The sequence below is a fragment of the Seriola dumerili genome, unplaced genomic scaffold, assembly GCF_002260705.1.
Source record: "Seriola dumerili isolate Sdu_G_001 unplaced genomic scaffold, Sdu_1.0 BDQW01000550.1, whole genome shotgun sequence".
Taxonomy (NCBI): Eukaryota; Metazoa; Chordata; class Actinopteri; order Carangiformes; family Carangidae; genus Seriola; species Seriola dumerili.
Window position 1 is genome coordinate 1,818,025 of NW_019174805.1, and position 15,144 is coordinate 1,833,168.

General features: G+C 44.6%; 1 protein-coding gene across 1 annotated transcript; it reads left to right on the forward strand.

Annotated features, from left to right (window-relative positions):
- Nucleotides 1–1,353: 1,353 nt before the first annotated feature.
- Nucleotides 1,354–14,890, forward strand: tdrd12 (tudor domain containing 12). Its single transcript, XM_022764542.1, has 35 exons — nucleotides 1,354–1,377; nucleotides 2,217–2,372; nucleotides 2,460–2,596; nucleotides 2,835–2,954; nucleotides 3,193–3,248; nucleotides 3,361–3,446; nucleotides 3,681–3,858; nucleotides 3,972–4,036; nucleotides 4,127–4,239; nucleotides 4,335–4,400; nucleotides 4,503–4,554; nucleotides 4,836–4,909; nucleotides 5,378–5,455; nucleotides 5,761–5,821; nucleotides 6,228–6,335; nucleotides 6,905–7,090; nucleotides 7,250–7,403; nucleotides 7,486–7,613; nucleotides 8,195–8,386; nucleotides 8,615–8,743; nucleotides 9,086–9,203; nucleotides 9,329–9,468; nucleotides 9,588–9,817; nucleotides 10,036–10,117; nucleotides 10,411–10,592; nucleotides 10,750–10,957; nucleotides 11,334–11,426; nucleotides 11,560–11,732; nucleotides 11,850–12,137; nucleotides 12,294–12,361; nucleotides 12,574–12,646; nucleotides 12,804–12,917; nucleotides 14,399–14,552; nucleotides 14,646–14,706; nucleotides 14,817–14,890. Exons 1-35 carry the CDS (start codon nucleotides 1,354–1,356, stop codon nucleotides 14,888–14,890), a joined length of 4,221 nt encoding a protein of 1,406 aa, XP_022620263.1.
- Nucleotides 14,891–15,144: the final 254 nt, after the last annotated feature.

Sequence of the window (15,144 nt, forward strand, 5' to 3'; positions counted from 1 at the left end):
CCATTCTTTCCTGCTTTCATTATAGAAAAATCGAAGAACATATGTCCACAATTTCTTGAAGTACAAATAGAAAAGCAATTAAGACGTATAATGGATCCGTGCACGAAGTATTCTTCTGCACCAAAATGCCCAAATTAACAGATTAAGTAACCTTAATCAAATCAATAAATTGATTAATAGCTACATACATGAATTGCAAGACTCTATAATAATTCCAGTGTTCATTTATTTTGTTATTCATTAAATTTATTCCGATCAGTTGTGGGCTAGCAGTTAAACACTGATAACAGTTATGAATTATGTTCATTATTTACACAGTTTGTTTTATTTAGCTTAGCTCTCCTTAAATTGACCACTGCAGCCAACATGTTTGTTCAACGCAAACAGTAGTGTTAGCAGTGAAAAAAGTTTAAATGTGAGTCATATTGTGTAAGAGAGCTGAAGTACATAGAGGCCTTACATTCCCTTTTTTATGCTAAAATAGGTGTGGCAATAAGAGCAAAAACAAAAAACAGCAACTTACATTTCTGTAATGTTTGTGCCTATAACTTTGGTTTGGTATCTCTTCTACACATTATAACTTTTTAGATTTCAAAGGAGACATAAAGAACAGTGCCATTTTTATTTTTAATACATTACATTTTAGGCTTGTGCACAAAAAAAAATATGTGTCTGGGAACAGGTTGATGGTTGATGTACAAGAGGGATGATTACAGCAAGAAAAGGTTGTTTCATTGTGTATATGGGCACCTGGAGGATTTTACTCACGCGGTATTTTTACATTAATGTAATGGTGCTTTTTAAGTAAAGGGCCAGAGTACTTCTTCTACCATCGGCCACTGATAAAAGCAGAGTAAAATACGAAAATGTTTAAGGCAAAATCAAAATAACAAAACCGGGCAGGTAACAGGTGTCTCCACAGCGACCTCTACAGGTCAGAGACAGAACTACTCCTCCCTTTTTGTCTCAGGTTCACCGACGTTTACCGCTAAGAAGCTCCGAAAAAGGTAGGTATTAGTTTAAATCACAAGAGTGGAAAAAGTACAAAACTTAACACAAATGAACACCAAAATCAAATTCCGCTTCATTTACGTCCATTTTTAGGTTCAGTTTTTTGTGAGCTAGCTGCTAGCGTAACAGCCGGTGAGCTGACGGTAGCATGTTAGCTAGCCGACAGCCGCGGGTCAGTTAGCCTCAGGTGTTATTGAATGTCGACTGCAGCTCAACGTTAAATCGTGATTTGGCTTTCACCGACTGTTAAAGCAAATTTAATGAACTGGATGTGTTGGGGTTTTTTTTTTGCAGTGTGTGTTGTTTTTACGACGTGGCTGTTGAGCAACGGACCCACAAACAATGCTGAAAATATCAATTCTGAAGGTAAGTGAACTTTTCATGGAGTTAACGTTAGCTAACGTCAACCGTTAACCGTGGATACGTAGATAAATTACGTTAACAGGGACGTTAGGCAGGTTTTGTGGATAAGGCGCACCTTTTTTTGTGTGTTTTTGAAGTTATGTTTTTGATGTTGTGTGTTTCTTAAAGTGAAATCCTGTCAATTTTAAAACTTACATTTAATAGTGAAGTTGTTTGGTCGTGTATGTTCCTTAAAAACGTTGTTCGAAATGTAATTATAAAATGTTATATTGCATTGTGATAACACAAAACAGCCAAACAAACAGGAAAATAAAAATGGAAAAGCCATGAAATAACTTGAAAAATCGTCATTAAACGTGTCATGTTCCTTTTACGATTTAAGACTTTTGGATAGATTTTTGCAAAAAAAAAATTAATTAATTAAATTAACTATGTTTGTTTGAATGTTATGGAAAACAATTTAAAGGGAAGTTTTTGTGGTCATGTTTTTGTGTGTGTTTCCTGTAGGCAACTCATATTGATATTAAGACTGTTCTTATGAAAACCTTGAAAGTTGCACTGTCACATTGCAGTGTTGCTTGTTATGCATATATAGTGTATTTCCTCTGTTTCCCATCTCTTTACAGAATCAGTTTTTCTTTGTTCTTTCTTTGCTTTCATGTGGAAGTTAATAGATTTTGTTTTTGTTCATTATGAATAGATAATTGCCACATTTTCTATTATCTACTTTATTTTGCCTTTTTGTATAAAATAACAAAGTCGTTGGAGTGGAGATCGTGTGAACAGCGAGTGTATGTCCGTAAAACTGAACGCAGTTTCTTTCTTTCTCCTGGCCTCTGCAGGTCGAGAACCCGTCCTGCCTCTGGGGTCGGGTCATCAGTGGTGACACAGAGACGACAGAACAGTACGACAGTCTGATGGTTCAGATGAACCTCTTCTACCACGACGCAACACAGGACCTGCGCAAGCTGAAGCCCACATCAATAGAAGAGGGACAGGTAACGCACACGTAATGCATTTACTCCTTCCTGTGGTCTTAACGGGACCGCAGGTGAATTGGATGTGTGTGGTGTTTTCTCTCTCAGGTGTGTGTGGTGTACTGGTCAGTGATGAAGTCATGGTGTCGGGCCGTGGTGGAGTCAATCATCATGGACTCAGTGTCCTGTAAGGCTCGCTGCGTCCTGATCGACCATGGAGAACGGCTCGTCGTCCCCTCAGACCAGTAAGACCAGAACAACACCAGTCCTCCTCAACACTGGACCACTGCCATTTTGTTGTAACAGCATAAAAGGCATGAGATGAAGATGCTGTTATTTAAGGCCTGGAGGCAAGAAAACTAAGATGATTAAGATGTTAAAGAGTATTCATACCAGGGAGATGTTGATGTATGTCTGTGTGTTTGATTTTGCATCTGTGCTGCTTGATTTTTAACTTTTGTGTTTTGGTCTCTGTCTGACGAGGATCCGAGTCGCCACAGAAAAGTTCCTCCAGCTGCCTTTCTGGGTGAGGAGGTTCCACCTGGCAGGAATCAAACCAACAACCCTGCGAGTGTCTGTTTTTGAGGAGAAGGCAGAGCTTACGTAAGACAAGTTTGCTGCTGTTGATGGACTTGTAAAGCACAGTACACACTTTTCAGGATGTCTGCAGTCTTTAAATCTAAAATCTAAAGCAGTTGAGATATTCTGAAACACACACGCCCTTCCCTGCTTTTCAGATCTTTTTCTCCAACAGTCATTTTGTGTCTGTGTCGTGAGGTTTTATCTTTATTGTGAAATTAAATTGACTTCCAGCTTGATGTGTTTCTCTTTTCCTCTGCAGTCCGTCCACTCAGTGGGACAGCTCAGCTACACTCTACCTGCACAACCTGCTACAAGGTGAGATTTAACGTGTTAAAAAGAACATTTGATCTAAACTGTTGTGCACTGTGACTGATGTTGAAATGTTTATTCAGTCTTGAGGAAAGTTTCTTTTCTTTTGAAATCAAAGCGTCGACTTGGACGGAGGCTGTGCTGCTCGAGTCTGAGTCAGACTCCACCTCCATCGAGCTCTACCTCACCATCGGGAACGTCAAGGTGAACTTTGACCCCTTCAAAGTCATATTAATTCAGAAAGAGAGCTTTAGTTAGTTAGTTAGTTTTAAAACAGAGCAATGCAGGTAAGATCATACATAAGATTGTTATTATGCATTGTGTTTGTCTTTACTTACAGTTTCTTGAGCAGTTTATCATAAATCTTTTCTTTTTTCTTTTTTTTTTTGCTCATAGAAACAAATCACTTGCATTTCATAGTTTTTTTTTAATTTTCAGATCTGTGTGAACGACGACCTGGTGGCCAAGAAGTTTGCATATTACAGCAGAGAGTCGGCTGAAAACAGTGGGATGGACGAGGTGGACCGATGTCCCGTCATGCTGTCCTCAAACATCTTAACCCAGACTGTGTCCACGATCTCAAACACGCCAGCAGCACAAACCCAACCGGCTCCTGGTACTCATCCTGATGTGACTGCCTGTCCACCGTCTTTACGTTTAAGTGAAATATGTTTGTGAATCTGTTTCATAGTGGCATCAACACTCACTCTAACCTGGTTTAACCCTCAGTGATGTCACAAGGCGTGGTTGCAGCCGGAGCAGGTGATTGGCTGATGGCACCCTCTCCACCTCAGGTTCAGCAGCTCCGCTCACCGTGTTACTGTCTGTCTGTACTTGCAGTGAATATCCACCCATCCTGACCTCTGACCTCTCTGCTGTTTCAGAGCCAACATCATGAGCTGGAGACGGGTGAGGGAGGCGGCAGGTCAGATGTCACAGGAGAACTGACTCCAGGCAGCCAATCAAAGAAGAGCTCTGACCCTGCTGCTGCAGAGAGGTGAGCTCATGTTTGGTTCGGTCGGAGACACAGGTGAGGATGAGTTCTGCCACAGTGTGTGTGAATGTAAGTGACCTGCTCCCGTGTTGTTTCAGTGACTCCTCAGACGACACAGACTCGTCTCTGGCTGCAGCTCTGACCAAAAACCTCAGTCTGTTCAAGTGAGAGCTGATTTCAGTCACATACATCACCTCTCACCTGAGCACATTATACACCATCTTATGTAACTGGTTGTTGCTGAGAGAACTCCTCCTCTCCTACAGGTTCCTAAAGTTTCTGAATCCTGGCAGCAGCTTCCAGCAGGCGGCTCATAGTGTGAGTGAATTATTGTTCTCTTCTCCTGAACGCCTGCTTTTTCTGCCCGTAGGATTTCTCTACTGAAGAGGAAACAAATGTAGTTGGGTTCATACTGTATCTCACCTCGCTCTCTGCTGGAGGCCTTTGTTGCATGTCATACCCCTCGTTCTCTCTCCCCTTGTTTCTGTCTGGTTCTATACTGACTTATCCACTGAAGACAAAAAGAAATGAACAAATGACAGCTCTATAGCAAGGAACTACAGAACAATCTGGGAATCTTTGTTCGTTTTTTCCTCCAGGTCAGTCAACATGAAGAGCCGCAGGACTGTCGAGAGACGACCGCAGCCTCCAGCACCTGCACAGGACAGGAAGTGTACGCTGCCAACATTACATCAAACATTCTGTTAAGACTCTTCGTCGTCACTTATCGCGTTGTTGTACTGTGATTTAAAATAGGTCAGCTCAGTTTGCAGACCTACACTGCCAAGCACAACTGTTTTGGTGCATCAGTGTAATTGCATGTAAAATATTTCCCATGTATGTTTTGTTGCACAGTTTAACCCCTTTAAACAAGACTGAGCTTCTGACACAAGTGGAGGAGGTTCTCCGTATGAGGTGAGGAAGCTGCATGTGACGGATCGATCAGTTTATTGAGCCGACAGTCTTAGTTTCTTCTCATGTTGAGTGAACGGATCAGTCTCGCTCAGTAACTGCACTCTTTACCTGCTCAAACTGATTTGTCTATTGAGCTGTAGAAGAAGTGGAGCTGCGGCTTGGATGTCTGGCAGATGAAGACACAATGTACAGTAAAACCTGGTGCCGTGTCTTTGTCTCTGAGCAGCTCCGGTACGTCAGTCGAGTCAGAACCAGCGGAGGCAGAGAGGACGTGGAGGAGTGAGGAGGACCGGGCCTGTTCACGGTGAGGAAGGATTCACACACCAACATACTGAGTGTTTCCCCTCAGACATCAGTGGTACATCTCAACAGGAGTGTTGGTTTCCTGTAGTGTACACGAACTGCCTGAAAGTTATATATGCAGTATATTATAATAGTTAAACCAAACAAAATCCTGTCAATCAAGTAGTGATTGCTTTTAAATTAAACAAATACATAAAAGTAAAGTTAAAAAAAAAAGTGTCTTAGGGGTAAAAACACATGAAACTTCATGTTTTTCTTTCTCAGTTTTAAAAGTCTTTCACTTCTCACGGTTGTGTCTGGCCACAGGCTTCTGGAGTGGTTGAACCCGGAGCCTCTGAACCCCGATCCAGACGCTGTGGACGATGTGGTAGGTTTTCTAATTTCACCCTGAACTTCACAGACACACACGGGACGCTGCTCAGATCTGTGGCCTGAAGGTTGTTGGTTCCTGTTGGTTGTGGTGACACACAAACTGCTGGATTGACAGAATCCATAAAACTGACCTTTCTCTATCCGTCATGTTGGCTTACGATGGCCTGTGTGTTTTAGCACCTCAGCTTTTTCCCTGAAGTCTTGTATGATGTTTGTGCAGGTGGTGTTTACTTCAGGTCAAGTGGCCCAATTTTGAAAATTCACCTAAACTGTAGTTGATGTATTGGTTCATTAGCAGACCTCAGTGTCATGTGATCCCAGAAGGAACCGCAGCAGGTGCACGCTGGTCTTCATGATGTTGACACTGTATTTACTGCCTGATGTCTCCTGACTGTCCTCAGGTTGTTCCCAGTGATCCCAGGGGGAGTGGCATCCTGGTGCACTCTGCCGTCCCAATTGAGCCCTGCACCAGTCTGGATGATGCCCCCGTCACTGATGCTCTCCGCTGGGTAAACAAGAACACGCTCTGAGTTTCATTTGAGGCTGTTCAGACACGAAAATGAGCTAAAAACCAAAACAAGAGAAAAAGTGATGGTAGGAAACTTTGAGAACTCCTGAAACGAGGAGTCACATCACTGAACTGAATTGATTGAATTGGAAATAACTTGCTCTGAAAATGGTTTTTACCATTGAAACATTTACAGTTTTGGAATTTAACAAGAGTTGGACATTCAGACCATTTGGCAAAAACAACATAGACACTACCAGCGGCTGTTTGATGCTACGGTGGTTGAGGCCGTCAGTACCAACCACAGCTGCCATCACAGTTCAGAGGATTTCCCTCTAAACTGCAGATGAAGGAGTTCAGGGGCCAGATGGTGTCTGAGTCCATCATGGACCTTCCCCTGATCAGCCACATCTGTCACTGACACAGCAGCTGCTGGAAGGAAGCAGAAATAGATGGGGGGTGTTATCTTGTTGTGGACAGTGTCTTATCAGGGAAGGATGTTTATTCACACTGAAACTAAGCCAGATGTAAAACCTCCCCGAGTTTCACGCAGCGGCGATGTGTCTCCAGGTGCTGCGGAAGAAGCAGTACAGCGCTCTGTCTCCAGCCGACTGTTACAGCTGGCCAGCTGTGGCCCGAGGATTCAACACCATCATCGTCTCCCACAATGCCGACCAGCCGCTCAGCTACCTCGCCCCGCTCCTCACCCACATCCTGCTCAACTCCATCTTCAGCTCCCTCACCTCCAGCTCAGGGGTGAGTAATCTACACCAGTCAGGGACGTGTTTATGGCTGATTTCGTCCCTGAGCCATTACAACAATAACATTCTCCATTATTTAGTAATTATTGTTTTCAGAGGAAGCTGTTGTAATGTTTGGATCTGTTCCTCCTGTGTTGATGTGATTGCGGTCCAGCCGATAGCGGTGCTGCTGTGTCCAGGCTGGGAGAAGGTCCAGTCGGTGTATGACCTGCTGGAGGAGAGCAAGCTCGCCCACACCCTCCACCCGGTCATCGTGCTGCTGGGTGCCGGGACTGACGAGGCCAAGACCGTCAGGATCCCAAAGAACTGTGAGCAAAGCTTAGTGGTTGGCTAACGACTCCACATTTGTGAGGTTGTCATGGAAACTCTCCTTTTTTGTTTTTTAACCAGGCCTGCTGTTGGTGACCACCCCCTTCAGTCTGGTCCGTCTGCTGTCCTCTCACTGCTTCATGTTCCTGCGTCTGTATCATCTGGTGCTGGACGGCGCCGACCAGCTCTTCACTCTTGCTCCAGACCAGGTGAACAGTCAGTGGACATATAGACTCATCAGATACTGAGCTGCTGACAGGAAGTCAATGATGTGGTGAGGTCAGAGAGGCGAGGACTCCAACACTCTGTTGGTAGTTCTGAAGGCTAATAGACATCTTCTCTCTTTTAATTTCCTAGCTTGGAATTCATGTTAGCTGGCGACCTGCAGATCATTTCATTTCATTTCATTCATTCATTGTTCAGATGCTGCTGCTCGTGTTCGTACTAAAACTAAGAAAAGAGAGCGTGTAACTCCAGTTCTCAGGTCTTTGCACTGACTTCCAGTCAGTTGAATTTAAAGTTTTACTTATTGTCTTTAAGTAACTAAAAGGTCTGGGCCCTAAATACATTTCAGAAATGTTGGATGTGTATGAGCCCAGTAGGTCTCTAAGATCTGCAGGAGCTGGTCAGTTAGTGGAGCCTGGAGTTAAAACGAACTGTAACTGGCTTTAAAAAGAAGCTAAAACTGCTCTGTTCTCCTCTGCCTTCACTTCATCTTTTAAACTTTCACTTTAATGAGATATTATGTGTTTTATAATCTGCCTAATGAACATGAATACTCTCGTGTTAGATGGCGACCATCTTGCAGCATTTCCAGAAGGTGACCTCCAGCGAGGAGAAGGCCTCCTGTCCTCAGCAGCTCGTTGCCGTGGCGAAGCGATGGACCAGTCACATGGAGGGTTTGTTAACCACTCACATGCCGTACCCCTGCATTGTCATGACCGTCCCCGAGGAAGCTGCTCTCTACGGCAACGTTCATCAGGTCAGTCAGACAGCTCAAACTTAGTACTGTTGCAACGTAAACTTTGCTCTTTAGATTCTAAAATAGCAAAATATAAAGATAAAAATAATCAAGATTAGCATTTTATCTGTAGCATGTAGCATCATCCAATTTCCATTTCCGTTATAGAAAGTTAATGTCTACATTATAAGTCAAAGAAATATGTGATATAAGCTGCCAGTGATGTTCCTGAATGTTTCTCTCCCTCAGATCATCCTCATGACTCTAGAGAGCAGTAAGATATCAGAGCTGCTCGGCACGTTGGATTTCAACCCAGTCGTCGGCCAGAAAACTCTGATCATCGCCAACTCTGTGCAGGAAGTCGAGGATGTGTTCAAGGTGACACAACAACTTCAGTTATACATCCCAGCGCTATAAATCTTTTTAGCTGTGTTAAGGTTCAGCACACTGCGTCTGCAATAATGGGAAGTTGTGTGTTTGTCTATTAACCAATTAAGAAACGTCTTATTTGTTGTGATGTGGAGCAGAGAGACGGATCGACCCCTTAGCTCAGCCTCAAAATATCAGAATGTGATGCAGCAACAAGAGACGAGCAGCCATCATCACCACTCTACATCCTTACACATAATCACACATAGAGTGCAATGGTGACGTCTGACAGTGGAAAGAGCATCCAGAGGGTTTTTCCTGTGGTTTACCGGTGTCTTTTCTAACCTTCAGGCCGTCAGCAACAAATCAGCGTTCTGCCTCAGGGCCCACGAGGAGTCGACGCACCAGCTCGACTTTGTCACCCAGCAGTGGAGGAAAGACATCGGCCCTGGCACTCATGTTATTCTGGGTAGAGTGAATAGATTTCTGGAAACTGTGAAAGTATTTGGAGCCGTTCACTGAATTTCCTCTCTGAACATCAGCAGCGCTGCTTTGCCCCTCTGTGTTTCTGAATGTTTGACCTTTGACCTGTAGTGACCACCAACGAGTGTCTGAAGTGTTTTGGGATCAGAGACGCAACTTGTGTCGTCCACTACAGCTTCCCCACTTCTCCCAAAGTGTTTGGCAGCCGACTCTTCTGCATGGCGGAACGCTTCAGAAACCTCTCAGAGCGGGTAAAAACACGATGTTGTTCTCAGGATCAAATCTTTAAATGATGAACACAGTCTCAGTATCCACATGTGCAGCTTCACAGACGCCCGGGATGAACTCTTTCTGTGATTTCTCCTCTAAGTTTTACTCCCAGGATCAAACAAACAGCTCCCGTCATGACGCCCAGTCGGTGCTGCTGATCTCTGAGAGGAACGCCCGTCATGTCGTCGGGGTTCTGCGTTACCTGGGACGCACCGACGCCACGCTGCCCCCCGAGCTACAGTCCTTCGGCCAGGGCGTCCACGTGGCCCGGGAAGACCAGAAGACCAACAGGCCTCTGTGCAGCTACCTGAAGAGCTTCGGAGTCTGCAGGTCTGCTAATAACGATGAACTGCTTTTACCATTTCTGTTGATGTTTGAACAGAAACGCCACATGGAGCTTTAACAGAAAAATCAAATACCAGAAACTTTTTAAATTATTCAGAAGAGAAAACAAAAAATAATTTACACCTTTTAAAGCTGCTGTTTCATTCATAAGAAAATTACAGTGTGATAAAACAAAATGTGACTCAGCGTGTTCTCCTCTGCAGAGACAGCAGCGCGTGTCCCGACCGTCACAGGTTCATTTCCCAGCTGGATCAGTCTGAGCTCCCTGCGTCTGGAGTCATAGAGGTGAGGACGTTCCAATCATTTTGTTTTGTTGTTGCAGCAGCTGTTGATTGTAAATCAGAGATTTCTGCCTCTCAAACCGTCTTTATTAACTCACATTGTCAAATTAATAGAGGAAAAATAATTCATTCACTTTTCAAATGGCACAAACATTTTCTTGATTTCTGCTCTGCTCGTGTTTTTAAGTTTAAAAGTCATTTTTTGAAGCATGCAGATTAAAGCGACACAAAGCGACTATAGTTTCTGTTGCTGCATCAAACCCATGAGTGCAGTGTAGTGACTCTGTCACGTCTCAGGTCGTACCTCTCTTCATCAAGACGGCGTCGGTCTTCTACGGTCGTATCGTCAGGAAACAGGACAGTGGTTTTGACGTCTTGGCGTCTGAGATGGCGTCTTACTACGCCGATAAGAAACCGGGAGCCACGGAGATGCTGGAGGGAGGATTATACGCCGTGCAGGAGGAAGAGCTCTTCCACAGGTCTGACTCTTTACCTCATTAAAACAGTTCAGGTTGGTTCCTTTTCATTTTACTGATTTGTAAACTGTAGCTTGTGTCACTGTTGGTATCGGTGTAGTCCTGTCTGTATTAAAGCTCCACAGGGAAATGGCTGTAATGTAACTGTGCTCCTCTGCAGGGTGAAGATCCTCTCTGTGCCCGTCAGAGGCGACTGCCTGTTTTTCAGGGTGCTCGTTCGGTTTGTCGACGTGGGAAAAGAGGAGGAGGTGAAATCCCATCAAATCCTTCAGCTGCCGGAGCGGTTCCACTCTCTGCCCGGTCAGGCCGTGGAGATCATCGTCTGCAGGGTCAAACCAGCGGACGCCGAGATCGACTGGCACCCAAAGGTTCCTGTCCACCTCCTCGCATCTACACAGACAAACACATGAGCACCATTTGTGGATCTCATTGCCTCTATTAATTTACTTCCATCCAGTCATTATACTATACTTGCTCATCCTTGAGGGTCATGTCAGGGGTTGGAGCTGCTTCCACACCCTGGACAATCACAGGTCTGTCACATAGAGACAGAACTAAAGCAGATAGAGAGGGCAACTTATAGCATTTTTATGCCTCTGCACCGGCGACAGTCAGAGTCAGAGCCATATTGTTTTCGGGTTGTTTGTCCAAAGTTACACATGTATCGTCATGCTGAAAGATGAGTCCTCTATAAAGACACCTGTTGTGTGTTCTTCATGTAGTTGGACACTTTTTGTCCCGCAGGTCACCAGAGCCATCAGCCAGAAGATCCGAGGTCTGCAGCACCGAGCCAGAGCCGTTCACAGTCTGGGAAACACTGTCTTTGTTGATCCCATGGTGAGTTTTCCTCAGTAGATTGTCCGCTGTCTGTGGTGGTAATATCTCTCCAATCCAAAAGCAGCTTCATAATGAAATAGATTTCAGCCTGTATGTTAATTACTGTGGACTCTGATTACTCCCTGTGTTTGAGGTCCGGGTGACTCAGGTCCCGGGTATGAAAACTGTCATCAACGAATACAACGTCCAGTCTGAGATCCTGAGTACTGGGATGGGAGTTAGAAACCCGGAGCATGTGGACCTGCTGAGGGCGCTGAGCCAGGAAGGCGGGGCCAGCGACGGGAAGGAGGCGGGCGACATATCTGGGTAAGGAAACACTGAACTGACTCAGGTGTCCAAGTGATGTGTTAAGTGGAGCTTAATGTCAGGATTATATACCAGCCACCTTCACCAAGTGAAGCCCGTTGTTGTTGACGTCTGTAGGTTGGGGGATGACTCTGCGTCTCTGGAGAACAGGATCAAAGCTGAGGAGGAAGTTCTGGCTGAAGTCTTCAGAGCGGCCGAGGTCAGGAAGCTCGCTGACCCTCTTCCACTCGAGCCATGTGACCCACTGAGTCCAGAGTCTTCAGTGAACCACTTCCTGGTCCCATCACCACCAGAACCTGAACTCCACCTGGGCCCTGTGTGTGATATCCGGTCAGATATCCAGGCTGCAGATGAACAGAGAAACAACCACAGTTCTGGTCTGAAGTCAGCTGAACACACAGCGAGGTCGGTGTCTTTACTACTACTACGACTTCAAAGAGTTCCTGAAAACAAACAGACAAAAAGAAGTTCTGTCTTCATATTATTCCCTACCAACTCACTGTTCATTGCAACTGCTCATTAACTGCTCAGTTTGTCTGACTTCTTAAACTTGAAACACAGGAGCAGAGATGGAGGAGAACTTTGCCCCAGAGCCGACCTCGCTGCTCGTCTCCACTCCTGTCATAACGGTAAGAATAAGAATTAAATGAACTTCCACAGGTTTCATCCTGATACAGTCTGAACTTCAGTGAGAACAGGAGATCACGCCTTCATGTCTATGACCATTTCATCACACTTTTTATGTTACTATGAGACAGTCAGAGGACTTAATAACATTCACTCCTGTGTGTGTGTGCGTGCATGCGTGTTCGTGCGTGCGTGCGTACAGGTTTGCCTGCAGGTGACGATGAACGCAGCAGCCACCAGGTCAACACTGTCACTAACGGAACAGACAGTGATGACTCCACAAAAAGGTGCACGACAACTGATCTGGATATTAAAAGGAAATTCTTTCCCACTGTTTCCCAACATCTGTTTCTAAATGATCCGTTTCTACATCGGAGCAAAGCTGCAGGTTTTCTTCTCTTGTAAAACCTTGATTCAGACTAACGTTATATGTGTTTGTCTCAGTTTCCATCCTCAGGTGCGCTGGCACCAGACGTCCGACTCCGTGATCGTCACCATGAAGCTGAGGAACCCCGAGAGTCAGCGCTGTGACTTCTACCCAGACAGAGTCGTCTACAGGTCTGTGAGGAGCAGACCGCCTGCCATCACTCACTTACTTCAGACCACATCCAACAGTCAGTGGAGCTTCTCATCCAGAGCACTTTACACCGGTGGGAGCGGGTACATGTTTAGCATGGCTAGCCTTTGTGTGAATTAAACACACACACACACACACACACACACACAAGTTAAAACTAAGAAAAATCAGTAGTTTCTGTTTGTCAGGGTGGTGTCGTATCGAAGGGACACGTAATTAAACCTCATCAACTGAGTCTGTTACTTTCCTCTGTTGGGTCTTAGTTCTTCTGCAGTCTGTTATTGCTGAACAACGGAGCTTCACAGTGTCACAGCTCAAGATCGAATCAAATGAATCTGAATCTGAGTTCATTCAGAGAAACTTATCACTGGTTGGTTTTGAGATGCTGTTGTTACAGTTCCATGGAATCATTAAGTATCTACAGACTTTAGCTTGTAATAAAATGTTTTAAAATCAGTATTTAGCGTCACATGGTTATTACACAACAGCTGGATGTTTTACCTACATTGTTCTTTTTATTTACAACCTCTACTAGCTAACACTTGACAAGCACTAACAAGCACACACCACAGCATTCAGAGCCAGCACTGTGTCGTTTCTGATGCAACTCCAGAACATTTGTTTCCTATAAACTACAAGCGATAAAGTGTAGCGGCACGCTGGTGATACAGGGGCACCAGAGCTTCAGTAGCACCTCCAGCTCAGCTGTCAGCCTGAACAGTCTCACTTTACCATGTTCATAAGTGGGAAGCCAGTGAGGGAATGTGTCCTGCTCTCAGGACAGGGTTGGTCGGGGCACCTGTACGGGTCGGCTAAATATATTCTATAAATCTGTGTGTTGTTAATAAATTTAACATAATATAAACTGCTCAGAAGAAATCTGAGGCATTAACAAAAGAACCCAGTGGAGGTTCATTACTTATGTTTATATTGACATTCTGTGACGTATGCTTTGTCTGAAGGTTAACGGGATAGCACACCTGTCCTCACTTTGGATTTGCCTTCACAAGTGTTAATGGTTATTTTTCCACAGTCATTCATTCATTCATTCATCATATTTCATGAAAAATGAACAACAGATTAATTTAAATTCAAAGTTGTTAGTTGTCGGTTTCACATCTTAACTTCATCTGCAGTTCACACACTGACACTGAGGAGGATTTAGGGAACATGTGATTACAGACAAATTAAAAACCACACGGCACATTAGTTCATACGTTGACCTCAGACTTGTCGCCCTCCGATGGACTCGGCTTCCTGACTGCCTGAGGACCTGAGGGAGGTCACCCAGAGGAGAGGTGAGGACAGACTGAGGTGTACCTGAGGATGGTACCTGAGGCCTGGGAGAGATCTCACAACAGTGGAAGAAATGGCTCAACGTGCCAGAGAGAAACCAGAAAACTGGTTCGATCAGATTAACTCTCTCTCTCTCTCTGTCTCTCTCTCTGTTGATTGTGTTCAGTGGCAGAGTGAACGGCCGGTCCTACAGAGCCGACCTGGAGCTTCAGGTTAACGTCGCTGCGGACCGCTGCTGCTGGGAGATGAAGTCCAATGAGCCAGTCCTCAAACTGGTCAAACAACAGCAGGGATCCTGGGAAAAACTCACCAGGAACAAGGTGCTGGAGTTCATTTTGTTTAGTCCACAGCAGAATAAACTGTATAAAGAAAAGGGAAAATGTGATGATGAATTTTACTATTTCTTTTTACAGAATATTTTCGTGAGCTACGACATGGAGCACTTTGAAGAGGATGAGGACACAGCTCCATGTGGTAAGAATCAAAGTCTCTGAAAACCTGTCTGTTGAGAATAAAGCGTCTTTTACACCTTTTGTCTGGCTACACTGAACTGATGTCTGATCTGTTTGTGTTCTGATGTGCAGGTCAGTGGTTTGTGGCGAACACAGGAGAGGAGAACTGGTACGTGAACTCAGAGAGCGGCAGTGACAGTGACTGAAGATTAACACTGACGAACACTAAGCAACAAAAAAATAAACAAACACCATCTTTCATGTCTTTTCCCAGCACTCCTGAAATCTCTTATTATGTTAGAGTCACAAGAATATTTGTGTTGTGGTGCTGCTACCATTGACATCCTTAATACTGGAACTGATAGGGAACTATGAATAGAAAGTTAAGAGTTAAATATTCTGGTCAAAAGTGTCTGACTGCAACAAGTCCGATTCATAAGTTTGTCTCAAGTATAAAGTG